Below are 26,040 nucleotides of genomic sequence, written 5' to 3'. Positions count from 1 at the left end.
ACCATCACACCCTCAATTGTTGCCACTTCCTTTTCAGACTGGGTGGGGGAGGTGCGTGGGAATATACAGAGCCTGATAGCTCTGTATCTCTGTGGGGCAGAAAATGGATTTTTCTCTTTGGTTTGGGGGGGCGGTAGTGGGGAGTAGAAAAGATGGCGGCATTGAGGGTATACTAGGTCTTTGGTATCTGGTCTAGGATGGGAATCACTCATTCATTTAACAAATCTTCAGTTGGAATCTGCTGGGTGCCCAAAACTAAGTTGGATCTGGTTCCCCTTATTCAGCCTTGGACCCACAGGTAAGGAAGGAGAGGAAAGAAAGGAGGGGTTGAAAGAGGAGCAATCAAGTGGAGGGTGGGCTGCAGAATAAGATTCTTCCGATAAAAGAACATGAAAAAGAATGTATGTATTGGGTTGGCCAAAAAGTTCATTCAGGTTTTTCCGTAAGATGTTATATATATAACTGAATCAGCTTGCTGTACAGCAGAAATTAACACAACATTGTAAATCATCTATACTCCAATCAAATAAATTAAAAAAAAAGATTCTTCCGATGGTCTCGGACTTTCTGAGATGGACAGAAGGAAGCTGAGGAGATGTTACCTGATGGCACGCCCCCCCCATGCTGCCTGGAATTTCTCCAGACACCTCACATTCCTGCCACCCCACCTCCGAAGCTGGGGGCAGGTGCTCCTGTGAGGGTCAGCCCCTGGAGGGTCAGGAGAGGAGGGAACCAGCTGGACATGAGCCTGGGAAAGGGGTGGCTTTTTTAAAAAATTTTGTTTTAATTTGCGTACTGAAAAATAAAGTCTTTTTTGGTATACAGTCTTTGAGTTTTGACAAATGCTTGGAGTCGTGGACCACCATCACAACCAAGATATTACGCAGTTCCGGGGGTGGGGGAGGAGGGTTTGTAATCTCCCCGCTTCTTAGTTGCTGCGGTTTTCCGCGCTCCCACGGGTAGCCCTAATACAATCCTTGCGCACACGCCGAGATAAATAACGGCGACAGGTGGAGCAGGTGAGATTAGCAAGACCTGGGTAGAGGAAAGCGATCGGAGGTGCGGGGGAGGCCGCCCGCCTTGCTTGCTAGCCTTTACCTCTCCCTGCCGGCGTTTGGGAGGAGCACTCTCCCCACCCCTGCTCTCGGAGGGCCGGTTTGAGGTAGCGGAGTCCGGGAGTGCGGGACCCCGCAGGTGCAGCTGGCCCCTGGCTTGGCTGCTGAAAGAGAGGGCGCCCCTGGGGCGCCTGAGGTCCTGAGGGGAGGCAGGACGGAGAGAGGGGCGAGCTGGGGATAATGGAAGGTGGCCTGGGGAAGCTCCGGCTGCGGGGTCCTGCGGACAAACCTGTTGGCAACCTGCGGGCCGAGGCAAGGGCAGGAGCTCTGATCGCTCCCTTTTCGCCCCGGGCTCAGCCAGCTGCTCTGGCGGTGGCCCCCACGCCGGACGCCGGGAGAGGCCGAGGCTGCCTGGAAAGGGGCGGGGCTCGGCCGGGGGCGGAGGGACTCCAGGGCCGCGCAGACAACCCTGCAGACCCACAGCAGGCGACCGGCTCGCCAGCCTGCAGGATCCCAAGAGCCGCGGGCGCCCCGGCCCTCGGCCTTTCCCTTCGACCCCAGCTTCAGTCCCGCCCCCACAAAAGTGCAAAACATTTACAAAGTGAGCAGTGCCCCGCAGGCTAGGCTAGAGTCCCCGGGGCGAACGGCCGTGCTTGCCCAGCGAGAGTACTGGGATCGGTGCACCCGGCTCGGGCAGCCGGTCTGGGTGTGCAAGGGCGGGCGAAGAGCGAGTGTGCGAGCGCGCTGCAGAGCCCGCGCCGAAACCCACGTCTCTTCGCCTCTGTCCTCGGGATAGATGGATCCATTTCTGCTTTCTGACATTTTCCTGCTGGGGGGATGGGGGGGCGGAGAGAGGGAGAGAAGGGGGGGATGCAGAGAGGGGGGAGGGGGGAGGGGGAGAGAGAGAGGGAGAGAGAGAGGGAGAGAGAAGAAAGGCAGTCCGCTTCCCCCAGCCCTGTTTTGTTTTCTCTAATTGGTCCTGGGGGAGGCGAGGAAATTGGACAGAGGCTGGGCCCGGCGAGCTGCGCTGCCTTTAATTGGCTCCTTTTTTTTAACTGGAGGGGAATCAAACAGGAGAGCGAGCGACAAAGGGTGGGAGAGCGAGAGACCGAACGAGGAGACGCGAGGAGGAGGGAGGAGAGGGGGAGGCGGGGGGGGGCGCGGAATGAAAAGCTCGGAGGGGGGAAAAAGCAGCACAGCGAAGCCCAAGTTGCCGAGCGAGCGGAGCGCTCCCGAGGCCCGAAGCCCAGCTGCAGCCGCGCCCGGCAGCCCGGCCCGGCCCCGCCTGCTCTGGGCCCCCGCCGGCGGAGGCCGCCGGGCGGGGGCGGGGACGGGGACGACCAACTTGGGTCGCGGCGCAGCCCGGCTCTCCCGAGAGCACCGAGCCGGGGAGCGCCACCGCCACGGCCAGACGGCGGGAGCGGAGCGAGGCAAGCAGAGGCGGCAAGCGGCTCCCGCGCCGCAGCCCAGGCCTTGGCGAGAGCGCGAATATTTTTCAAACGACTCAAACTTTCCTTCTTTCCCCGCGTTCTGGGGTCTCTCTTGGATGGAATTGCTCTCTTGATTGCCGCGGGGCCCTGGGGCGCGATTCCTCCCCGGGGTTCCTCGGTGGCTCGGCTAACTTCGCGGACCCGTGGACCCGTGACTCTCGCCCCTCCGCGGAGCCTAGCCCGCGCTTCTCCCCTGCTCAGGAGGGCCAGAGCTGGGGCTTTTCGCCTCCGAGAGGACGCCCAGCCCGGCCCCCTTGGGTCGGGACATTGAGCCCCCAGCACCGGCCGCAGAACTGGAGACAGCGGATTAACCCCAGCGGAGCCTCGGCCTCCCCGCCCCAGCTCCGCGGAGGGGCGTCCCCTGGGCGGGGAAACGACAAGTTTGTCAGTCGTCGGTGGCCTGTTGGATCCAAGCGCCTCCGCCTCCGCAAAGGGGTCCCTGGCGCCCAGAACCCCGAGCGGACAGCCCTGGGAACCCGGAGAGGCTCGGCGGCCGGGCTTCTCGGGCCGGGGCGCTGGCTGCTGCGCCGGGCGCGCCGAGGCACCCGGGGTAGGGCCAGCGCCCCCTGCGTTCCCACGCGGGCAGCGGCCCCGCCGGAGGAGAAACCCGGGTCGCTGCCGCTGCCGCCGCCACCGCCGCCTCCTCAGCCTCCTGATTTCGTCGCCGCCGCCCCCTCCGTCGCCTCTCGGGGAAGGGGAAGACGCAAGGGGCATCGCAGGGCCCCGGCGGAGGTGCCCCCCACCGCCTCTCGGGCTGCGCCGCCTCGCGGGGATGAAGCACGGGCCGTGAAGATGGAGGTGACCTGCCTTCTACTTCTGGCGCTGATCCCCTTCCACTGCCAGGGACAAGGAGTCTACGGTAAGAGCCCGCGTCCCGCTCCATGCCGGCTTAGCACCGCGCGGAAACTTTGCAAGAGGCGCAAAGTGCGCGCTGCCCGGGTTTGGTGGGTACCCCGGCTCGGACTCTGGAGTGGATACCCGGGTCCCCGCCCTTTTCCAGAGCGCGAGGAGATCGAGCTAGCTGCTTCAGAGCACGGAGACAGGTTGTAGGGTCTGGCGTGAAGCCAGGGATGCCAGGGGGAGGTAGTACCCACTTTCCCAAACCCTGCCAGGGTCGGGAGTGAATCGGAACACTTGAGAGCACCCAGTTGGCTCGAGAGACCCTGACAGACCGCACACCGGGGGCTGGGAAAACGACTTGCACCGAAACCTCATCCCACCCTGGCTCGGCCTCCGGAGTGGAAGCCGAGCGATGCACGATGCGGAGTTGCGCCCGGCTGGCGAGCGAGCTGGCTGCCACTACCGCGGCCCGGCGGCTGGCTCGCTTTCCCGGCTCTCGCTGGGCTTCGCTGCTTCGCTTCTTGACAGCCCAAGCGGATGCAGGCATTCCCTAGATCCGGCTCCCAAGACCCCAGAATCCCTTCTCGGACCTCTCCTGAGACAGTTAGTTCTTCCTGTCCCCGGTTCCCAGCTACAAAACCCCAGCCCCACCTTCCTTCTGCCTGCGCGCACACATTCAGCCACAGTCCCCGGGAAAGCAAACACTGCACGCACCCATCAGGCTACGTGTCGGAACTCTGCCTCCAGCCACGCAGCTCTGCTCCCGCGTCCGCACCCACGCTCTCAGGCGCCAAGGGAACTCTGGTTACCCCTTCTCCCTTCTCTCTCGTCGGTTTTCCGGGAGAAATATCCCGGGAGTGGGCATCATCCGTTCAGGATCACGAGGGCTCATGCCTCTCAGGGACTTTCCCTCTGAGTTCTGGCAGCCAGCAATGCCCCTGACCCACAGCACAAAAAGTCTTTGGGACGCGGTGGCCCTTACTTTACCTTCTTCTGACTGCAGGGTGGTCTGTATAGGTCACTTTTTAAATGATGTGTGTAGCTGGAGTGGGGAAGATTCTCTTTTCTTCTTTCTCTAGGGTTGAGGACCTAATTATTCACCTTTAGATCGGGAGAGGGTTTGACTTATTCTGTTGAGGGGGTGGGGGCAGAGGCATTGTCCCTCAGCTGCCAGCCTCAAGTTCAGATGCTAAATGCTTCCTTCTGGGGATGCCTGGCCTGTGTCCCTGAGCCTGGCAAGAGGGAGGGGTGTCCTGGAGGTATCTGGGAGGTGACATCCTCCTGGCCCTACACAGCTAGCTGGCTTGGGCTTAATTCCCTGGGGGAGGCTGGCCCAGGCATCTGGCCAAACTCTGCTGCTTAATTAGTTTGTGTGTCTCTTACTGCCTGGCCCTTTACATAGGCCAGAAAGGGAAAGAAGGAGGAAGAATGCAGCAGGGACTGAGAGAGGCTGCATTGTAGAGAGGAGGCCACTAGGCGGGTTCCAAAGGCCTTGGCCTCCCCAGGGTAGGGGAAGACATCAGGGTGTACTGGGGGGGGTCCTCTTTCTTTTTTCTCCTCAAGGTTTCCCTACAGCTTCACTGTCTCCTTAAGAGGTGGCCTAAGGAGGGACCTGCTGAGGTCTTTGCCTTCTCACCACACCCCAGGGGCTCTGGAGAGCGATGGGGAGTCCTCCGCCTCTGCTGCTATCCTCCACCCTGCTCCTCCCTCTGAGTGCCCTTGGGCAGATCTGGCCATCTCCTGGCCAGAATGGCCCATCTCCTGGCCATTCCTCTTCTCTATCCCCTCCAGTTTCTTCAACCTTATCCGGGGCTGCATGGGACGCATCTTGAAGAAGCTCCCCTGAGCCTAGCCTGGAAACCCCAGCAATGAAGGCAGGGGGTGGGGCAGTAATTTCTGTGGACCCTGATTCAGAGTACTTTGGGGCCAGGATTTAGCCGTTGGCTTATAAGTCCCTCTTTCTCTGTATTTTCTCCACTCCCTTGTGTGCCTGGGTCCCAGCTGCTCTCACTCAGAGCAAATCAAGGTGTGTTGCTGTGCACTGGGGCCAACCCGGAGCTCTTGGGTGACGTTCTTTCCACTTGCCCTTTGAGAGCATGACTCCAAGGAAGGCCTCAGGGGAACTGCAGGGTGAAAAGTCTTAATCGAGGTGGATGGAGAGTGGAGGATCTAGTGAGGAGGAGGACCACAAGAGGCTGCCGAGTTCCTTGTGATGCTAGAAGCCTTGGCCAGATATAGCAGAAGGGAGAACTATGGTATCACTGGGTCTGGCTTAAAGAAACAGTATGGTGAGGGACTTCCCTGGTGGCACCGTGGTTAAGAATCTGCCTGCCAGTGCAGGGTACACGGGTTTGAGCCCTGGTCCCGGAAGATCCCACATGCCGCGGAGCAACTAAGCCCGTGCGCCACAACTACTGAGCCTGTGCTCTAGAGCCCGCGAGCCACAACTACTGAGACCGTGTGCCACAACTACTGAAGCCCACGTGCCTAGAGCCCATGTCCACAACAAGAGAAGCCACCGCAATGAGAAGCCCGTGCACTGCAATGAAGAGTAGGCCCCACTCACCGCAACTAGAGAAAGCCCGCGTGCAGCAACGAAGACCCAACGCAGCCAAAAATAAATAAATAAATTAAAAAAATATTAGTTCTTTAAAAAAAAAAAGAAATAATATGGTGAGTTAGATCTTCTGCTCCGCCCCCCCCCCCCCAAAGCAGATGAAGCAGTTTGAGAAAGAGTAGAGTGTAAGGGTGAGGGATGGTCACTCATGCCCCTCATTGTATGTCAGCACCTAGCATGGTGCCTGGCACACAGCAGGAGCTGGCAAGTATTTGTTGCATGAATGAAGGGCCATTGTTGGCGGGAAGTTGAGGAAATGTTTCTTGAAATTCCTTCTCTCCAAGAAGTCTGTCTAGGATGGTTTCCAGCAGCGTAGTGGGGTCTCTTTGAGAGTCTCTGCTTAGGGAGAGTCATGGAGTCCTAGGCTGGCAGCCGTAGGGGACCTCAGCTTCCCTGGCAGTGAGAAGGGAGGCAGGTTTTACTCAAGGCACAAAAGAAAAAAGTGTGCCCGAGGGAGGGAACCCCAGCATCTTCCCAGCCTGTGTGGCTGAGGGAGGGGCAGATTAACATGGAAGCTGAATTGAGGAGAGGGAGGAAGAGCAGGATGTGGAGGATAAACCCGTCAGGATCTGGCCTGGGCTGTGGGTCTCTGATGAGGCTGGTGGGAGGCAGGTGCCTGGAGCCCTATGCCTGGCTTCCCTCTGAGTGTCGTCTTGTCGTCTCTGAGGTCCGCTGTCTACAATGGGGCTGGGGAGGTGCTCTCAGTCTGGTCAGGTGGTTTTGCTCTTCTTGGGGGCACAGACGCTACAGGAGCTGAGTACTGGACCAGATGGTCCATTTGGAGCCTGTCCCCTCTGCCCTCCTGCCTCCCAATCTCCTGGCCCAGTTTGTTGTGCTCCCAGTGGATCCTGTAATCTGCTTTCTGGCAAGCCAGGGGGGTGGGCTGGCCCCAGAGGCCTAGTTCTGGGGCAAAGACAGTAGCCAGGTGATGGAGGAGGAATATCCTATGTGTGGATAGCATCAGAAAACACCCCCTCCTCCATCCTGGCTTCCTCTCTTCCTTCCATAGCTGCTGGACTTCCAGCCAGGGGCAGGTCAGTGGGACTCCTCTCCTTTACAAAAACACAACAAACCCCTGGATTATTTAATATGCAGGAGTGTGAATTGACATTATCCTTAAGACAGGTTGTTTGCAACTTACTGGTGGAAGTCAAAATATTTCACCAAAGGTGTCATCAGAAACTACTATCCTATGCTAATTTTTGTGGGAACATGAAGACAGATGTTGAATAATTTGACAAGAGCAACATAGCTTACAGAATTATCACCAAGTCAGGTTTTTTTCCCTCCTCTGAGGGGTGCGGAGAGGGAATTTCAGGAAGTGTGTCTCCCAGTGCCGTCTTCTGGGTGTTGATCTGAGTGTGGGCACCCTTGGGATTTTTCACTGGCATTTCTACCCCATGCCTTGAAACTGGCTGTCCCCTGGAGAAGGAAGGCATCGCATCAGAAAACTCTGGCCTCCCAGGGCAAGCAGAAGGCTTGGGGGTTTCTAAATGTCCTCAAGAAGGTCCCTGCCTCTGTCCCTTCTTCCTTTTCAGTTATAGAAACTACACGAGGGAGAAAGAGGGCCTTGTGTCCACAAATCCAGGCTGTTTTGTTTGCTTTGTCAACATTGTCTGCACCCCTGCCCCACCAAGTTTAAGTTGACCCCTGTGCTAGCCTGAGGGCTCCCAGGCCTGACGTCGGGGGGCCGGAGAGTCCTCCTTCAGGTCAAGAGCCACGTGATGTCCCATCCTACACTGCAGGCTGCAAATTTGTGCTTCCTGAGGCTGGGGGTGGTTAGAGAGGATGAGTTTGTTAGCCAGGAAGGCACCTTCGAGAGGCGGGCTGGGGACATGCCAAGAGCCTACTTGTAATTGGCCAGGCCTGGCTGTGAGCTGCTGGGGCCAGGGTGGCAAAGCCTCGATTAGAGCCTGGTATTAGCTCTGCTTTGCTGGAACATGGAGGGACGGGTGAGGGCTCCATAGGGAGAATGGAGGGAGCTAATCACAGCCGCCAAGGCCAACAAATGAATGATGCAGGAAATCAATACCTGGGGGCGGGAGTGGAAATCCGGGCAGTGGTAGCAGCCACGGCTTCTCCCGCTGCCCAGGAGGCGCAGGCGGGCCGGGGAGGAGTGAGACAGAGGCAGCAGTGTGAGGACCCTCCTCTCCCCCACACCCTCCCCCCTCCCCTTCGTCTGCCTTCCTCTCCCCCACTCCTACCTTTCATCTCCTTGTGGCTGGGCTCAGGGAGGATGGGCCAGGAGATGCCCCACCTGGCAAAAACAGGGGACCTGGGAGATGGGACCTTGGGCCACTCAGTCCTGGAAGAGCGCTCCCCAGCTCTGACTTGCCTCTGGACACCTGAGCCTGACTAGGCTCCAGGTGTGAGGGTGTGTGCCTGGGGACCCTGCCCTGTGCCGCTGGCACTGCCACTCCAGATATGGCCAGCAGGGGGAGGGCTTGGCTGTCACATTGCTTCTTGCCTTTCCTGGGCTCTCCTGGCCTCAAGCCTCCCAGTAGGATGAGCTTAGCCTGGGGCCCACGGGAGCTCCTTAAGGCCTTCTGAAGCTCCAGGCCGCCCTCCACCTCCCGTGTCCCCACCCCAGTGTCCCAGGGCATTCGCCTGTGGCCAAAGCCACACTTCCTGAACCCTAGGCTGGAGGAGAGCTCTCTGGTGGGGTTTGGCTGGGTTGTGTGCAGAGCAAGGGCTTGTGCCTTGGCAGAGCTGCCTCTTTGTGAACCTGAGTATGGCCCCTCTTCTGCATCTTCCTCCCCATAGTCAGAGACCCTGCTTTGCAGGCACACATCTGCTGACAGCTGATACTAGGTATTAAGGGGCCCCTATTGCATTTAAATGCTGCTATGGAAGGCAAAAGCAATGCTTAACCCAAAGGAATGAATCTTTTTTCTTAAGCAACCCAATCTCCCTTTTCGCAAGTCTATGAGTAACACGTGTTCTCTGCAAAAACAATCAGAGTAAACATAAAAGTATAAGGAAGAAAGTAAAACTCACTTGACATCCTGCCTTGCATTCGATGATGATTCTTTCAGGCATCTTTTTGGGCAAATAGGAATGAACTTTTTAGGGGAGAATCGTTGGTTATGACGACCATATCTTACAGGTGTGTAAGTACCACGTGCATTGCCAAGCATTTTCATGCATCTACCTCCTTTGATTCCATAACATTCTGAGAGGTCAGAACAGGGGGTCCTATTGTCCCCATTTAACAGATGGGAAAACCAAGGTTCTAAGAGTTTAAGAACTTGCTTAAGGTTACACAGCTGGTAAGAAGTGGCTTGTAGACTCGATCCCAGTGGATCTTCTGATTTGGGGGTTGGAAAACAGTATGGTGTCCCTCTTGCCATTCATTAAATATTTACTGAGCACTTCCCTTGAGCAAGGCCCTGTTCTGAGCATTGACAGGGCTACTGAGATAAATAAGATGCCCTCAAGGAGAAGGGGAGAGGAATCACATACAAGATGGTGGTTCCTGGGTGATCTTGATAAATGCCATGTGGCAAGGGCAGATAAAGGGCTGTGGGAATTCGAAGAGGGAGAAAATTACTTCCAAGGCCTGGTAGAGGAGGGGGCATTTGAACCAGCCTAGACAAATAGAAGTAAGGAGAAGGGCATCCCAGGTGGAGGACTCATTATGGCAAAGGCATGGAGGATAAAGAACCTGGGTGTGTGGGGGGAGTCGTGAGTCGTTGATTTGGGCTGGAGCGTAGGTTGAAAGGGAGTCAGGGCAGTTAGAGTTGGAACAGTAAAGGAATAATAATAAAAACTGCTAACATTTGCGGCCCAGGCTGAGATCAGGAATATGTATTGTCTTCTTTAATCCTTACCATAATCCCTTAAGAGAGAGTCACTCATCAGCCCATTTTACCAATGAGTAAACTGAGGGCTCAGAAGGATGAAGTTACTTGTCCAAGGGGCAGAGCTGGGCTTGAACCCAGATTTGCTGATTATAAAGCCTGTGCTTGGGGGGAGTAGGCTGGAATCTTGGATTTGTGAGGGTGTTGAGCAAGGGAATGGGTTGATATGAGCCCAGGTACCTCATATCAGGCTGGGTAGCCGTGCAGCTGTGTGTTTGAAGAGGCTGCGGTCAGGCGAAGGGAGACTGGTCAGGAGATCCAGAAGTTGTCTGGGGAAGTCGTAATGAGAGCTTGATCCAGGGTGGTGGCTGTGAGAATGGACAGGAGGGAGTGGGTACAAGAACTGCAGCCAACCAACAAACATGTAAGAGAAGCCTCTGTAAGCGGCACTTGAGATATTTGATGAAATAAACATGCTCTTGTTCTCCTAGAGTTTAAGTTCAAGTTGAGGGGAGACAGGCAGTAAACAAGTCAGTGAATAAGTAATGCATTCTATGGTGATGAATTTTATAAAAATGGGTAAAGCAGCTAAGGGGACAAGGTGTGGTAGGCTGTGGTTCAAGTTTATACCCATTAGTTGGGGGTAGAGGTGCTCCTTGAGTAGGTGCCACCAGAGCAGAGACCTGAAGATGCCCGAGGGAGGAGGGAGGAAGCCCCGTGGATGTCTGCAGGAAGTGTGATCCAGGCGGGAGAATAGCCAGTGCAAAGGCCCTGGGGTCGAAACATGCCTGGACTATTTAGTAACAACGAGGAGTCCAGTATGGCTGGAGCAGAGTGAACCATGGGGAGGGGAGTAGGAGGTGGGGTTAGAGAGTTAATGGGGGCAGATTGTTTGCAGCCTTGAAGGCTAAGTAAGGACTTTGGATTTTATCCTGAGAGAGGTGGGGGCCATGGGAGGGTTTTGAGCAGAGGACAGACATGAACTGACACCTTTTTAATAGAATCCCTCTGGCTGCCATGTAGAGCATAGACTGTAGGAGGTTGGGGATGAGGGAAGGATCCAGTCAGAGACTGTTACAAAAGGCGAGAAGTGAGACTGTACAATCATTGGGTCCTGACAGTATTTCAGAGCTTGGGCAAGGGATGGGAGTTGAAAATGGCTCTGAAGTTTGGTGTTGGGGGGCTTGGCACACAATGGCAACGAGATGGAGCGAAGGCCATGGGAAGTCAGACAGGTTTGGGGCAGTGGAGTGAAGCAGTTAAATGCCTGGACTTCTGGGTAAGGAACCCGTATTTGAACCAGCTGTGAGAGCCCGAGAAATTACATCTGCTTTCAAAGCCGTGGCTTTTCTGCTTGTCAGATGTGTTTGTGATAAGCATGCAATAAGCCGTACCTGGCAAGCCCTGAGCACTGTTCTTGGCACTTAGCAAGGCCTCGGTGAATAGTTTTATTTGAATGAAAATGCCAGTGCAGTTTTGAACTTCATGGGATTCTGGTGCTGGGGTGTCTGGGAGAGATGTTGATGGACATGAGTGGCGTTGCTCAGGAGAGAGATCTGTTCTGAGAGGTGGACGTGCACATCTGGATTTATGTCTACACAACGATGTGAGGTGAGACCACGAGGTAGGATAAAATTGCCAAGGAAGAGAGAGTAGAGTGAGAGAGGAGACTGGGCTGAGAGCAGTGCCCTGGGGGTGGGAGGAGGAAGAGGAGACAGAGCAGGTGGCATCAGGGAGGTAGGAGGAGACCCAAGAGGGGACAGGGACCAGAAAGGCAGGGAAGGGATGGAGTCCATGGGAGGAAGGGCCATCTGAGGTGGGGGAGGAGACAGAGTAAGGGCCGTCTGGGGACCGGGAGGTTGGTGGGGATGCGGCTGCAGCACAGAGCGGGGCTCCTTCTCAGGGGGACTTCCCAAGGAGTCCCCTGGGGATTTTGTGAAAATGCAAATTCTGACTCAGTGGGTCTGGAGCTGAGCAGAGATTGTGCATTTCCAACAAACTCCTGGGTGATGTTGATGCTGCTGGCCCACAGACTGCTCTTTGAACAGCAAGGACAGACAGGAAGGAGGATTGGACTCAAATGGGAAGACTTGGGTTGGAGGGTCAGTGGGCAGCTTGCTGCCTCTGAGAGACCCTAGCCCAGGAGCCTCACCTCTCTGAGCTCAGTTTCCTTATCTGGAAGGCTGGTTCAGGCGCTGCCGCCTCTTGGGATTACAGAGGAGCCGAGAGTGATAGCACTTGGTAAACTCTAAGGCAATCTATGGGGACTTTGTTTCACGAGAGCAGAGGGGATGGCAGGCAGGTGGTAGGGAGCCCTGGGTGTGGGTGGTGTATGGAAACAGGAGGTGCAGGCTGCTCTTTTGAGAAATGTCACAGGCCAGGGAGGGCTGGAACCGCAGTTCCCCTACCCAGGCCGGGCCTTCTGCCTCTGGGAAGCTGGGGCTGCAGGGGTGGGTGACCTCAGTGTGTGTGTGTGTGTGTGTGTGTGTGTGTGTGTGTGTGTGTGTGTGTGTGTGTGTGTGTGTGTGTGTGTGTGAGTGTGTGAGAGAGAGTGTGTGATGTGGGCGGGCATGAGGCCGCTGCTTGGCCAGCTTTGGAGATTCCACCCCAGTCTCTTCTTTGTTCCTTTCCAGTCCCAGAAACTCAGCCGGGATTGACTTTGATTATCTGAAGGGTTGGGAGCTGTGTAGAGAAGTGTTTCTCAGCCCCGGGGGGCATGTCAGAACCACCTGGAGAGCTTTTTCAAGAACAGATACCTGGCTCCACCCCCAGACCTCCTGAATCAGAAACTCTGCAGGTGGCATCAAGACAGCTGTGGTCGGAAGCTCTCCAGTTGATTCTCAGGCACAGCTGGTGTAGACAGTGCATCTGAATGAGTCAGGCCCAAACAGATGCCTTCTTCCCTTGGGCTTTCTGAGGGCATTTCTGGGTTTTCCAGGTCACCGCCCAAGCTTTGTTTTAGCCATGCTCATCTGGACCCTCGGGTCTTAAAAAAAACTCACTTATCATTTTTTAAATTATGAGCCAGGGGACTTTCTAGTTTAGTAGTCTAAATGGAAAGGTCAGGAGCTTGGGAGAGTAGCCTCTCTCACTCTGCTTCTAGCCAGGGAATTTCCAGACCTGAACCTAAAGAGACCGAAAGAAACTGCTCCAGAAATGTTGTTTTCATTGATTTTCAATAGGTAAATTCTGTTACCTTTTTGAAATGTGGCCCTTTTGTTTATTCTCTTCTCTTTTTGGTTTAGAGAAAATGGAAATTTCAGAGCTGGGCCACATCGTAGCAATTCAATTCAAATGTAAACCGAGCACATGTTTAATGAGCAGCTGCTAAGTGTCTGGAAGGGAGGTGGGCGCTGTGGCTGCAGGGAGGGCTGAAGGATACCTGCCCCCAAGGAGCTCGCGGTGGCGCGAGAGAATGCAGCCTTTTCCAGCGTCCTCATTTTCCAGATGTCGAAGCTGAGGCTCAGCTTGAGGGACTTGCCCAAGGCCCTGAAGTTAGCAGGTAGTGGAGTCAGGATTTGAACTCAAGCCTGCCCAATACCAAGTCTGGTACTTGCCTACTGCCCCCAAGTGTGAAATTCCTGAGGGCAGGATCTGACCTTTTTTTTTTTTTTTTTTCCCCCAGACTGTGCTGTAGAGAATGGGTTGCTGATGGGAGCAGCATGAGGACCCTCAGTCCTATATCAGTCAGGAATCACATTCTGTTGCCAGAACCAAAGACCTGACTACAGAGTCTCAAACAAATTAAAGTGACTTTCTTAAGTCTAGAAGTAGGCTATCCACGGCTGCTCTGGTGGCTCCTTGGTCACTAGAGATCCAGGCTCCTTTCATCTTGCTGTTCTGATCTCCTTACGGTGGTGCTTCTCAAATCTTGCTGCATATTAGAATTACCTGGGGGTGTTTAAAATTTGTGAAGCTTCAGTCATACCTCATATCAACTAAGTCAGAATGTCTGGGAGTGAGAACCAGGGATCAGCATTTTTTTTTTTTTTTTTTTTAAAAGAAGGATCCCCAGATGATTCGGATGTGCAGCAAAGTTTGGGAACCCCTGCCTTAGAGCATTTTGCCTTAAAGTCACCAAGGGGCTGCTGGGGCTCAGCCATCATGACATATTCCAGGCAGGAAGAAGGGAGGAACACTTAAAAGGCTGAGTCATTTACCAGTTGAGTCAGCTTTTCCAGAAGCCCCCTCCCAATGATGTCTGCTTACATCTTACTGGCCATTCTTTTTTTTTCTTTTTTTTTTTTTTGGCTTAGTCGGGTCTTAGTTGTGTCACATGGCATCTTTCGTTGCGGCACGCAGGCTTCTCTCTAGTTGTGGCGTGAGGGATCTGTAGTTGTGGTGCACGGGCTCCAGTTGCCCTGCGGAATGTGGGATCTTAGTTCCCTGACTGGGGATCCAACCCGTGTCCCCTGCATTGGAAGGTGGATTCTCAACCACTGGACGACCTGGGAAGTCCCTTACTGGCCATTCTTAGATGAAGGGAGGCTGATAAATGTAATTTATTTATTTATTTATTTATTTATTATTTATTTTATTTTTGGCTGCGTTGGGTCTTCGTTGATGCAGGGGCTTTCTCTAGTTGCTGCGAGCGGGGGCTACTCTTCGATGCGGTGCGCGGGCTTCTCATTGCAGTGGCTTCTCTTGTTGCGGAGCACAGGCTCTAGGTGTGCTGGCTTCAGTAGTTGTGGCACAAGGCTTAGTTGCTCCGTGGCATGTGCGATCTTCCCGGACCAGGACTCGAACCCGTGTCCCCTGCATCGGCAGGCAGATTCTTAACCACTGCGCCACCAGGTAAGTCCCAATGTAGCCTTTTAGATGGACATATTCTCACCTAAGAGAATATCAGGGTTTATTTAGATAGAAGGCGAGAATGGAAGTTGGGTAGGTAATGAGCAGTCTTTACCACAAATCCCCACCTCAGGATCAGTTGGCATTTCTTGAAATGAAAGGATTTAGATGGATGGGAATAGCTGTTCTTCTCCCCACCTCACGCTACCCTGCCAGCCTAGCTCAGGTTGGGTGGGGTGGGTGCTCTGGCGGCTCTGAGTATGGCCAGAAGGAACCTTAGAGAAGACAGAGAGCCAGAGCAGGGAAGAGGCTTGCTTGGGGCAACCCAGACGTTCATGTGAGGGTCCAGCTTCCCATCTGCTAGTGCTCGTTTGCTCCTCCTCACCCCAGCACACTGTTCATTCACACTTCCGTGAGGTTGTTCATTTCCGCTGGTTGGTACCTCCCTCCACTAGCAGATGGCTCCTTTCAGTCCCAGCCGCAGGAGAGCTCTGTGGACCCTCCTGGTTTGCGGGAACCAGAAACTGAGGGACTGTGCTAGAAACCATGATCTACCTCATCTTTCTGCCTCTCAGCAAGCCCACACCCACATGAGCCCAGGCAACCCCGCTGCTGTTTGCTCAAGGTCTAATCCTTTGTTGGGAAGTTCTTCTCATTGTCTGACCTTATTTCAGCTTGTTGTAACATAATCTCATCAGAAAGATTCAGAAGCTGAGGCCTCTGAGCTGAACTTGAATATCTCCTTAGCCCTGAGACTTTTCCTATGTGAAACTCTAAATGAAGGCACTTATCCCATCTCTGAGAGGGACATCCGGAGGGTAGACATGGGGAGGGAGCTGGATTCTGGTGGCCTCATCTACCTGGGTTTGGTTCTGGTGTTCCAGTAAAATGCAGGGGGCCTCTGGGGAGGTCAGTTTATCTCTAGCAAAATACATAAGCCCACAAGGCAAGCTGAAGGTCTGTGCCATCACAAGACCTGGCTTTACGCTCCTTTCTGGAATAAGGCCATGTATTCCAGATACAGAGAAGGCCAGGAGATGGAGCTTGAGGGTGTGGCGAGAAGTGAGCTCAGCTGCGATACAGTGGTCTTAACTGACCCAGAGGCACTTGAATCTCAAGGAGTCTGTGCAGGAAGAGACTGAGACCAGAGAAGGTAAGGTCAAGGTCACACAGCAATTGGGTGCCAAGGCTGAAGTTAAAAGTCACGTCAAAGGACTTTCCAGCTGGATCTTTCTCATTCTCCTATATTATCCTGTGGGCTCAGGAGAAGCAAGGACACATCTGCATGGCATTTATAAGCTCCCATGAAGTTCAAAACTGCACTGGCATTGTCAGAGCCAGGAGAGAACTTAGATCAAATATAATAATTTGTTAGAAAAGAAACCTGAGACCTAGAGAAGGTAAGAGACGTCCCCAGACCACACAGCAAACAGGCAGCCCAGCTTGGAATCATGGAAGGTCAGAGGTAATGGGCTTAGAGGTTACCTGGCCCTAACTGATCAGTTTTTAGAGGCAGAAACCAGTGGTCAGAGGTGAAGGGTCGCTCCAAGCTCTACCTGCCACTGAATACACCCTTCTCTCCCACTTCTATCTCCCAAGTCATATCTGGGCTCTAGGATACCGAGAGGACTGTGTGTGTGTGTGTACGCGTGTGTGCGCACATGTGGCTTAATGTGCCAGGGGCAGCAGGCAGGAGACGTAAGAGACTTTCTCCAGATCAAGCCACCCACCTCCTTCTGGGGCATTCAGAGGCTACAGTGAGTTCTCCCCTCCCCTCCTGGCTTCCTCCAGTTCCCCATACAGCCATGGCCCCTGGCGTTGCCCACTGGCACAGTGGCCTTGGGGGTGCTGGGAGGGCTCAGCACTGAGGGATGCCCTAATCTGCCTGAAGCACCAACACCCTGCCTGGCTCACTCCCTCACTTTCTCGGGAGCCGAGGGAGCAGGGGCTGTGAGGCTGTCCAGGGCGAGGGTGGGCTGCATCTTCCCACAGTCTCCTCCCCTTCATTCTGTCAGAGCTGGGGCCGGTGAAGCCAGTGGCTCCTTCGGGCTCTCTTGCAGAATTATAGAGCCAGGGATGAGGGGCTGAGGGGTGAAAGGAGTGATTGGTGGGGAGCCCTGGCTGCTGGTAGAGATCAGTGTGTGTGTGTGTGTGTGTGTGTGTGTGTGTGTGTGTGTCTTTCTGTCTGTCTGTTTGTGTATGGAGAACCATTGGCAGGAGATAAGCTGTTCTCACTGGGTACCTCAGCAGGAGATGAAATACATTCCCCAAGTCCTCTCTACGCTGGGCATGTACACTTCATCAGTATTTTTCGTGCACATGTAAATATACGTGGGCATGCATGTGCTGAAGGTGTGCATATGTGTGATCATGCCCACAAGAACATGGGTTTATGTGCAGGGAGTCATGTATGTATGTGTGGGGGGGCTGCAGACCTCTTTGGGGGCTTCTTTGGGTCCACCTTTATCCCACTGCTCCTCTGGGCAGCCCCTGGTCATCCTTGCCTTGGTCCCCAGGCAGGGGGTGGGAATGGGCATCCAGCACTCTGGACTGTCGGCCCAGCGCTATGTCCAGCCTGGGTTATGACTGCCCACCACCGCTTCTAGGAGACCTGAAGTCGGGGGCAGGGGCAGGCTGAGGCTGGCCTGAAGCTCCTGGCTAATTTTCCCGGCCTCCATCGATCCAGCAACTTCTCCTGAGTCTATTAGCAGTCGGCGAGTGAAAATATCCCCCATTTCAAGCCCTGACCTGAGACAGGGAGGAATCCATAGCAATTTGTTCAAACAGAGGAAAGCATTTCCCTCTGATTTGTATTCCAATTTATTCCAGGCAGGAAGGGGGTCAGGGTGGGGGAACGGGGAACCCTGGCACGGCCAGAGCTGAGCCCAGGCCGTCCCCCTCAGCCCCCCATGCCAGCCGGGGTGGCAGCTGGTACTCCCCATGGCTCCTGGGGTGAGGGCTGAGGAGGGGAGGGTGGGCCCCAGCAGGGGGATGGGAAGAGAGACCCTTCCCAGCAGGCCCTGCTTGGCTGGAGAGCTCAGTTGTGGATGTGGTTTTCACAAAATACAAAGCTGCCTGCTCGGAGCCTCTCTCCCAGCACCGGGGCCTGTGCCAGGCGTGCGCTCACCCGCTGTGCCCGTGCCAGGGCGGGGGCTGGGCTGAACGCATGGACACAGTGGCCCCAGCTGGGCTGAGTGGCAGGGGGGCCTCTTCTTCTCCTGAAGCCCTCCCCAGCCATCCTCGCAGGAACAGAACTGCCCAGGCTCAGAGGGGAGCTGGCACCTTGGAGAGTCCCCTTGCAGGGCAGGGGGCCCCTCACCGCGGGAGCCCTGAGCACATCTGCCTGACACAGCGCTCACGCTTCATTCCTGGCCTGAGCAGACTGGAGCTCACGGGTGTCCTAACCAGAGAGTCTCTTTTGAGCACCTAGGATAACGATAGCTCTGGCTGACATTTATTGAGTACCAACTACTTGCCGGGCACTGGGCTAGTGCTGCCAAGCACCCAGTTTTGGCACGGTCCAGGCGTCCTCCTGCACCTCACTTTCCTCAACCTTCTGCATACTTCTGTCACCTCCCTCAGCCGTCTCTGCCCAGTGTTTTCAGTTTCTCCTGGGAATCACTTCTCCCTTCCACCTGCGGCTGGCCCTAGCGACCGAGGGTCTCAGGACTGATGCCTCTGCAGCCCCCCTTTTCCAAGGGCCTCCACAGGCAGGCCAGCTTCCTTTCTTCTGGATCACTTTCTTTGGCGCCACCTGGCTTTCCGCTCCCCGCCAGGACCCAAGCCTCTGCAGAGGTGGCTCCGTGGCAACCAGAGAGGAGGATTCTGGGAAGGGTCAGCCAAGTGGTCCTGCAGCTTTGCCCCCAACCCCTGCTCTCCACTGTTTCCTTCCCTCATGCCTCAGTGCCCCAGGGAGGAGAGTAACCAGAGAAGTTCTTCACACCAAGGTGTCAGTGACTAGCAGCTCTGAGGTCAGCTGTCGCACATGACTTGCCAGGCTCCATGACACCACCGAGGTCTAATTTCAGAAGCAAGCAACTAGATATATCAAAGTCATCTCTCTCGCTCAGGTGGGAGTGTCGGAAGCAGTGTGGCCTGAAGGCTCGTAGCAGAGGCTTCTGCAACAGGTCTGGGTTCAAGTCCTGCCCCAGTCACTCACTGGCTGTGTGATCTTGGGCAGGGTATACTCTGTGCCTCAGTTTCCCTGTGCACAAGCAAATGATAATAATAGTGCCCCCCTCAGGGGGCTGTGGTGAAGAGGAAATGGGAACTTGTGGAAAACCGTTCCGAGCCCAGTGCCTGGGGCTCTTCAGAGGAGGCACTGCTAAGGGAGTGATTCCAGCACCCAGGTCTGCTCAGGCCTGCTCTGATGAGTCACAGAGGCTGCCACCAGGGAAGTGGCATGTGAGGCTCTATGTACAGGCATGTGACACAATATTGGGGGAAAGACCGAGACCCTGGTCCTGGAGAAAGTGTGGCAGAATTCCACCCCTCCTCCCATCTTCCCCTTGGGGAAGTTTATAGCAAGAATGTTCCCTTTGAGCTACTTTATGAGTTGGGAGACAGGTGTGTTTTGCACCCAGCCCTTTACTGCCACCCACATGGCTGCCCATTCCAGACCTCACTTTCCTCCTAAGAGGCAGTGCCCCCCACCTCCTGTCCTTAGCCCCCAGGAGCCTCCTAATGGCAGTGACTTTCCTGTCCCTGGCTGTGATTGAACTTAGGTCCAATTGGCCTCCCCCATCCACAGGTCCTTCACTTTTCTCCCCCAGCCGACTGGGTTTCAAGTCATTTGCAAGTTGTTCAGAGACTCGGCATGCTGAGATCCTACAGTGCATGCCACTTATGTGGTTTCTTAAATTTCAGCCAAAACACGAGAGAAACCCTTCAGTGATGGAAGAAAAAAATAATGAGAATACTTAAGCAGGGGGGCAGGTATTACATTTCCCGATTTATAAATATACCTGATGCTAAAAGAAAATATGTTCCCAAACTTTATGCTTCTGGAATTGACTCTTGAAAAAAAAGAAAAAAAAAGATTGGTCATCCCTTTCAGAAATTTAACGTGCTTTCCCTCCCAGGGGTGTTCTCCTTTTGAAACGGACACAGAAAGAGAATGCACAAGTGACTATTTATTTATTTATTTTTAAAATTTATTTATTTTTTTTTTGGCAGCGTTGGGTCTTTGTTGCTGTGCGCGGGCTTCTCATTACGGTGGCTTCTCTTGTTGCAGAGCAGGGGCTCTAGGCACGCGAGCTTCAGTAGTTGCGGCTCACAGGCTCAGTAGTTGTGGCACACGGGCTTAGTTGCTCCGCAGCATGTGGGATCTTCCCGGGCCAGGGCTACAAACCCGTGTCCCCTGCACTGGCAGGCAGATTCTTGACCACTGCACCACCAGGGAAACCCGCAAGTGACTATTTAATATGCTGGCGTTGATAAGAGGTATGAAGAACACACAAAGCAGGTAAGAGGATTGAGAGTGATGGCGGTGGGGGCAGGGATGCTGTCTTAAAAAGGGTGGTCAGGGAAGGCCTGTCTCAGAAGAGAGCTGAAGGAAGCGATGGGGTGAGCTCTGGAAATCCGGGGAAGAGCAACCCAGCAGGGGGAGCTGCAAGTGCAAAGGCCCTGAGGTGGAAGTGGGCTTGGTCTGCTTGAAGAACAGGAAAGACAGCAGTGTGGCCACAGGTGGGAGGAGGGCAGTAAGATACAAGGTGGGGATGGGAGCAGATGCAGGGTGTGGCAGGCTATTGAAAAAGCTATGACTTTGACTCGAAGTGAGAGGAGACCCACAGTAGGATTTTGAGCAGAGAAGGGACAGGATCTGACCTAATGTTGGAAAGGGATCCCTCTGGCTGCTTGTGGAGAACAGACTGTGCCAGGCAAGAGAGGAAGCAGGGTAGAGCTCTCTGGAGGCTGCTGTAAAAATCCAGGCAGGGGATTGTGGTAGTGGTTTCTAAGACCAGGTTGGTGTTTCAGGGGTCGGATGCAGGATCAGTTCCGAAGGTTGAGCTGGTGGATTGGGCATGGGGTATGGAAGGAGAGAAGGCAGGGATGACTCCCAGGTTTCTGGCTGCCAGTGTGTTTTCAGTGACGGAGGGTGAGGAATGGCTCTCAGGCCTTGGGGGTGTGGCGGGGTCACTAAGTGCTGTCCTCCTGAGGTCAATGGATGTGGACAGAGGCATAAAGTTAATCAGGCCCTTGCATCTCTGATCCCTGGTTTTTAAACCTTCAGAGGCAATCCTTCTCCTGCCTCCCGAGCTGGGGTGAAGGTCCAGCCTGGAGGAACTACGCAGGGGCTGCTTTAAGAGGTTTCAAGCAGTCAGGTTGTGACACCCATAATTCCACCCCCCAGCTGGGCGGGATGATGCCCAGGAACCCACCGTGGCCCGGGGTGGGGGTGGGGTGGGGACCAGAGTGCTGCCGCACCAGAGTGGCGGCGGTAAGCTCTGCAGAAACACTGTCCTTCTGTCCCCTGTCCTTCTGTCCTGGCGTCTAAGGCCCCGCCTGCTCTTAAGCTGCAAGATTGATTTTGCTTTCAGGGTTGTTATTATTATTATCCACTTAAACAACTTCATAGGAAAAAAAAGGAACCCAGTGACCGTCGAACATTAACCATTCATTCTAAATTCCCTGCCCATACCTGTCAATATATTTTTACATAGCAGTAAACAGTGGTCCATTCTGCTCTCTTGGCTGACTTTATCTCCTACACACATCTCCTGGTATTGACTGAGCCCTCAGACCTGTCAGCTTAATGGCCGCAGGGCACCTCCTGCATTGATGCGCTGGAGTTTGGTCACCGTTTCTCCAGTGCTGGGCATTTGGGCAGACGCCAATTTCTTCTTCTAAATAGCTCTGCCATGAATATCCTTATGTGAATTACTTTTTCCTTTTAAATTATTTCCTTGGGGCCTATTCCCCAAAGTGAGATTGCCTAATAGGTCATAGGCTAGGAACAGCTTTATGGTTCTCATTTCGCACTGCCGGCCCGTGCTACAAAAAGTTTGAGCCGGGCTTGTGCGCAGCCCAGCCACAATGGATTTTTATCAGTTTAATTTATTTTCACTGGTTTAATAGGTGCATTATGGCCTGCTTCTTAACTTCCAGTTTTTACTTCCAGAAGCCATATTTGGGTCTTTTGAACACCTAATAATAATAAGACCTGATCTGTGCAGAACTTTACAGTTTACATGGCACTTTCTGATATGTCATCTCACTTGAGATGACATATCAAGTGAGATACGATGAGCCTAATATTATTGGCCTCTGTTTTATATGGTGAAATGGGTGTTTAGTCAGGTTGAGTGCTGGAGTGGAACTTCCAGCCAGTTCTTGCAGGTTTGGTTGGAAAGAACTCCCACCCACTTGCCACCATCCCGTTCTTTCAGAGGGCCCAAGGCCCCCCCCCCCACCATCCTGTTCTTTCTGAGGACCCAGGTCCCCAGATGCTCATTTCAGCCCCAATCCAGTGCCTCAGCCCCCTGTCTCCCTCGGTTCCCACAGCCAGGCCTGTGTCAGGCTGCAAGCTGTGCCCTGTGCTTCAGGCTTGGGTCTCAGCTCGGGGGGTGGGAGGAAAACACTGGGCTTTTGGGTCAGAGGGGCCTTTGAGGGTTCTTTGCTTTAGCGAGGCCACTGTTCCCTCCATTCCCTGGCCCAGGGCTGGCCAAGGTTCTGCATTCTGGGTTGGGGGCCTGGACCTGGCAGTGTGTCTCTGGTCCCACCCAGGATGTGCCCCATCCCCAGTGGTGGTCACAGGTACACTGGTGCCCTGGTGACTGAGCCTCAGGCGCCAATAAACAGGGTTACTCAGGGACCTGTCAGGCTCTACACTGGAGGCTTCAACTCTCAGGCTAGGGGGACCTTCTCATGGTGGACACACCCTTAGGTATGAGTTTGGTTTTATTCTGCTCCCTTCTAACTATACTTCTAGAGCATCTACTAGGCAGCATGTGCTGTGATTGGTGGATTCCATTCTTATTGTATTTAACACTCTCAATAGGGAACATTCTTATGCCCATTTTATAGGCAGGAAACTGAGGCTGTAGACTAGAGAGTTAAATGATTTGCCCCAGGTCACACAGCAATTATTGCAACAGCCTGAATGAGAACCCCTGTGTCTACTCCAGCCTTGCCCCTCCCATGGGCTTGGTTCAATAGGTATGCTTTGTCAGTTGGAAGGTTGGTCACATGCAGAATTTGGCCCACTGCCAGGGTCCAGGGCCAAGTGAACTGCAGTGGTGGGGTCTCCAGGACTGCAGATCTTGGTGGGGTTGCGTAGCGGGACCCCAGCAGAAAATTTTTACATGAGAAACCCTATGTCCATGGGCCCCACAGCCCTGGGCCAGGCAGGCTCAGGTCCTGGGTTCCAGATGCCATTCTCTGCTCTGATGGGTGGTAGCCTCTCTCTCTCTCCATCATCCTGGATGTTCTCCTGGGGAGAGCTTTCCTTCCAGTGATTACCTCTTTCTGTCCACATTGACATTCTGGTCTCTCGGGATTATGGCTCTTGGCATCCCCCCAAAGTAGACCTCTTCATTCAGTTTTACATTTTCCTCTTACAGGCGCTTGGAACAGGTTCCCAAAGGGTCCCAGGCTATATGATCAAATGGAAAGGGAACTGAAATTTATTGAGCACTTACTATATAATAGTGATTATGCTCGGTACCAAATGTGCATTATCTCGTTTAATCCTCACAACCCAGAAGTTATTTTCACTAGAGCTGAGATGTAGTATTATCCCCATTTTACAGATGAAGAGACTGAGGCTTTGAGAAGTTAAATAACTTGCCCAAGGTCACATAGTCATTAGAGGAGAGATAGAGCCCTACCTCCTGCCCCTCATACTACACCATCTGGGCAGCCCCTCAGACTTGCATTTACAGCTTCGGCTCAAGCAGTGCCCAACTTGAGGCATGTGCCTTTGTGATCTCTCTTCCCTGGGTGTCCTGCCTATAATGTTAGCACTGTCCTAGGGCACCTCATTTGTTGACAGTTTTGATCTCCCTGCCCACCAGGGAGAAAGTCCCTTTATAGTTTCCCCCAGGGGACCTCAGAGCCCCCACTTAGAGGGCTTTCTGGTGGCCTGTCCTAACATCCCTGAGTTCATTAGTTGTGTGCAGATTAGACTTCCACTGGTATGCAGACAGTGAAGATTCTATGAGTAGAACCTGGCACTCTCAAAACCTGTGTGCCTTCTGATGGGGCCAGGATGTAGGTGCAGTGGTGCCAAACCTTCCTAGGGACGGGGGCTCAGATGGACTGGCCACCACTTTCAGCAGTGCCAGGCTCTGCCAGAAGCATCAGGCTCTGCAAACAGTATCAGCTCCTGAAAATGGAACCAGGCCTTACACACAGCAGCAGACTCTGCGAGCCCTACCAGGCCCTGCCTCTGACTATGAGAGCAGAGCTTGTTTTCATGCTTAATCATGGTGATAGGCTGGCAGCCTGCGCCCTGATCTTTCAGCTGTGGCTGCTTTCCACACTCTGTGACAGTGCTCTTGGACCTGGAGGTCAGAGATACATACATACTCAGGTTGGGGAGAGATTTTTGAAGCCAAAGGGGAGGTCGGCTGAATGTGGATCTGGTTTTGGTAAGCAAAAAAGACTTATTGCTGAGAGCAGACTTTAATAGAGTCGGCAGCAAGGGGAGGGCAGAGGTGCTTCAGGGAGGGGGATGTGCCTGACTCCCTCTGCATTCTAGAGCCGAGGGCAGGACAACAGGTGCTCAGGAAATGTTACAGGAGGGATCCATGAATCAATGGTAAGTTAACAGGAGATTGTATGTGCCTTTGAAGGGCTGGGAGGCCAGGGAGCAAGAGGGACGATGGAGAGAGAATCATCCTGGACCAAGGTCTAATGCCCTGAGAGAGTGACCAGAGGTGGACAGGGCAGGGTGTGCTGGTGCTTCCCCTCCAGATGACTGACATTAAGGTGAGGCCAGGGGAGGTGGTACTGGTGGGGGGACTGGTTCAAACTTGTTTTCCCAGCATGGAATTGGAGCCTCCCCTAGACTCCAGAACTCCTAAGAAGCCACCTGGCCTGCCCCCTGGCCAGCGGCCGAAACAGAGGGCAGGCTTCAGCCAGCTCTGCAGACAGGGCTGTGGGAAGGGCAGGGCGAAGCCCCACTGTGGAGAGCACAGAGAGCAGGGTTAATTTTCCCGAGAGGTACACCTCTGATGGCCTGTGGTCCGCAGGAGAGGTGTGTAGCCTCATCCCTGGCAGAAGGAGGCCCAGGCGGAGCCAGCCAAGCGCCTGCCCTGAGAGCCTCCTTTCAGACCCCGGCCGCCATTCTCTGAGCAGCTAATTAAAAGAGAAAAGCCTGTTAATATTTCAGCACTGTTAACTCTGCTAAATTATTAAGTGTCCATTTGCATTACGTACAAAAGAGGATCGATAAACATGTGTGTACCAGGAGCTGGGCGAATGAGGGAGGAATAGTTTCTAAGGATGCCACGTGGGACAGGCCCAACCAGTGACTCAGAGACTATGTCCTGGAGCCCTGTGTCCTCAGCACTGTGCCAGGCACTTGCAAACTGGAACTGCATGGGGCTTAGCACAAAAGTCAGAGAGTCAGATGGACTCCAAATCAGCAGGGTGTCCTTGGGCAAGTTACTTAAACTTGCCGAGCCTCAGCTTCCTCATCTGACTAATGCGAACAATAATAGGCTTGTTGTGGGCAATAAATAAGATAATAGATGTAAAACACTCAATAAAACGCCGGCGCAGAGTAATATTATTATTATGTTATGTATATATTATTATGTGATCGTTATAGTATGGTGATGGGAGGGAGACCTGAGACATAACTCCAGCTCACAGTAATCCCTCCTTGTTTCCTTTCTGCCTCTCAGCAGGCCTTTATAGGCATCATTCTTATCCCAGGTCTTCTAGACTATGCACTTCCCTAGTGCAGGGCCTGGGTGCCATAGCTCTCTGTACCCACAGCACCAAGCTCAGCACCTCACACTTATAAGGATTTGTTGAATGACTATCTGATAGAAGCTAGGACCAGAACACAGATTCTGTTTCCATATTGCCTGGCCCGGAACACTCAGTGATGCTTCCAGGAGGTGGTTAGGGTGATGGTACTTGCCCTGCCATCCAGTAACTGGGAGATAGAACCAACTTCAGGTGGGGGAGTTGGAAGCACCCCCTTCTTCTTTTCTCTCCTTGCCTTCCCACCACTCTGCTCTGTTTGGAAGTTTCCGCAGCCTGCAGACACCCTTCCCCTGAAAGAGTCAGGAGGGGGAAGCAGGACACCAGATCCCACTTGGTCGTGATAAACCTTTCCAAATTTAGGGTGGGGAAGAAAGCTAAAGGAAAGCTGATGTGATGGGGCTTTTAATCAAGGGTTTTCATTCCCTTTGCTGTCTGTCAGCCTTGTTTGGCTCTACATCCTACTGTTGCATCCTCGTGTACTTCGCCAGCGTCCCCCACCCCCTTGGCTC

At 53.9% G+C, this 26,040-nt stretch overlaps 1 protein-coding gene across 3 annotated transcripts in view; it reads left to right on the top strand.

The window, feature by feature from the left end:
- Positions 1-2,409: 2,409 nt before the first annotated feature.
- The window catches only part of MDGA1 (MAM domain containing glycosylphosphatidylinositol anchor 1), a 54,202-nt gene continuing 30,571 nt past the window's right edge, over positions 2,410-26,040 (top strand). Inside the window, exon 1 of one of the 3 annotated variants that reach the window (XR_014232547.1) lies at positions 2,410-3,404. Coding sequence is in view for 2 of the 3 variants with exons in the window: in XM_082346733.1 (XP_082202859.1) it covers positions 3,338-3,404 (67 nt within the window). In the remaining variant the exon portion in view is untranslated. The remainder of the gene's footprint in view (positions 3,405-26,040) is intronic. The other 2 variants (XM_082346733.1, XM_082346732.1) reach the window with 2 other exon arrangements.

This window comes from Balaenoptera borealis (assembly GCF_965194805.1).
Source record: "Balaenoptera borealis genome assembly, chromosome: 12".
Taxonomy (NCBI): domain Eukaryota; kingdom Metazoa; phylum Chordata; class Mammalia; order Artiodactyla; family Balaenopteridae; genus Balaenoptera; species Balaenoptera borealis.
Note: the sequence above shows the minus strand (reverse complement) of the source record. Positions and strands in the feature narration are given on the sequence as shown.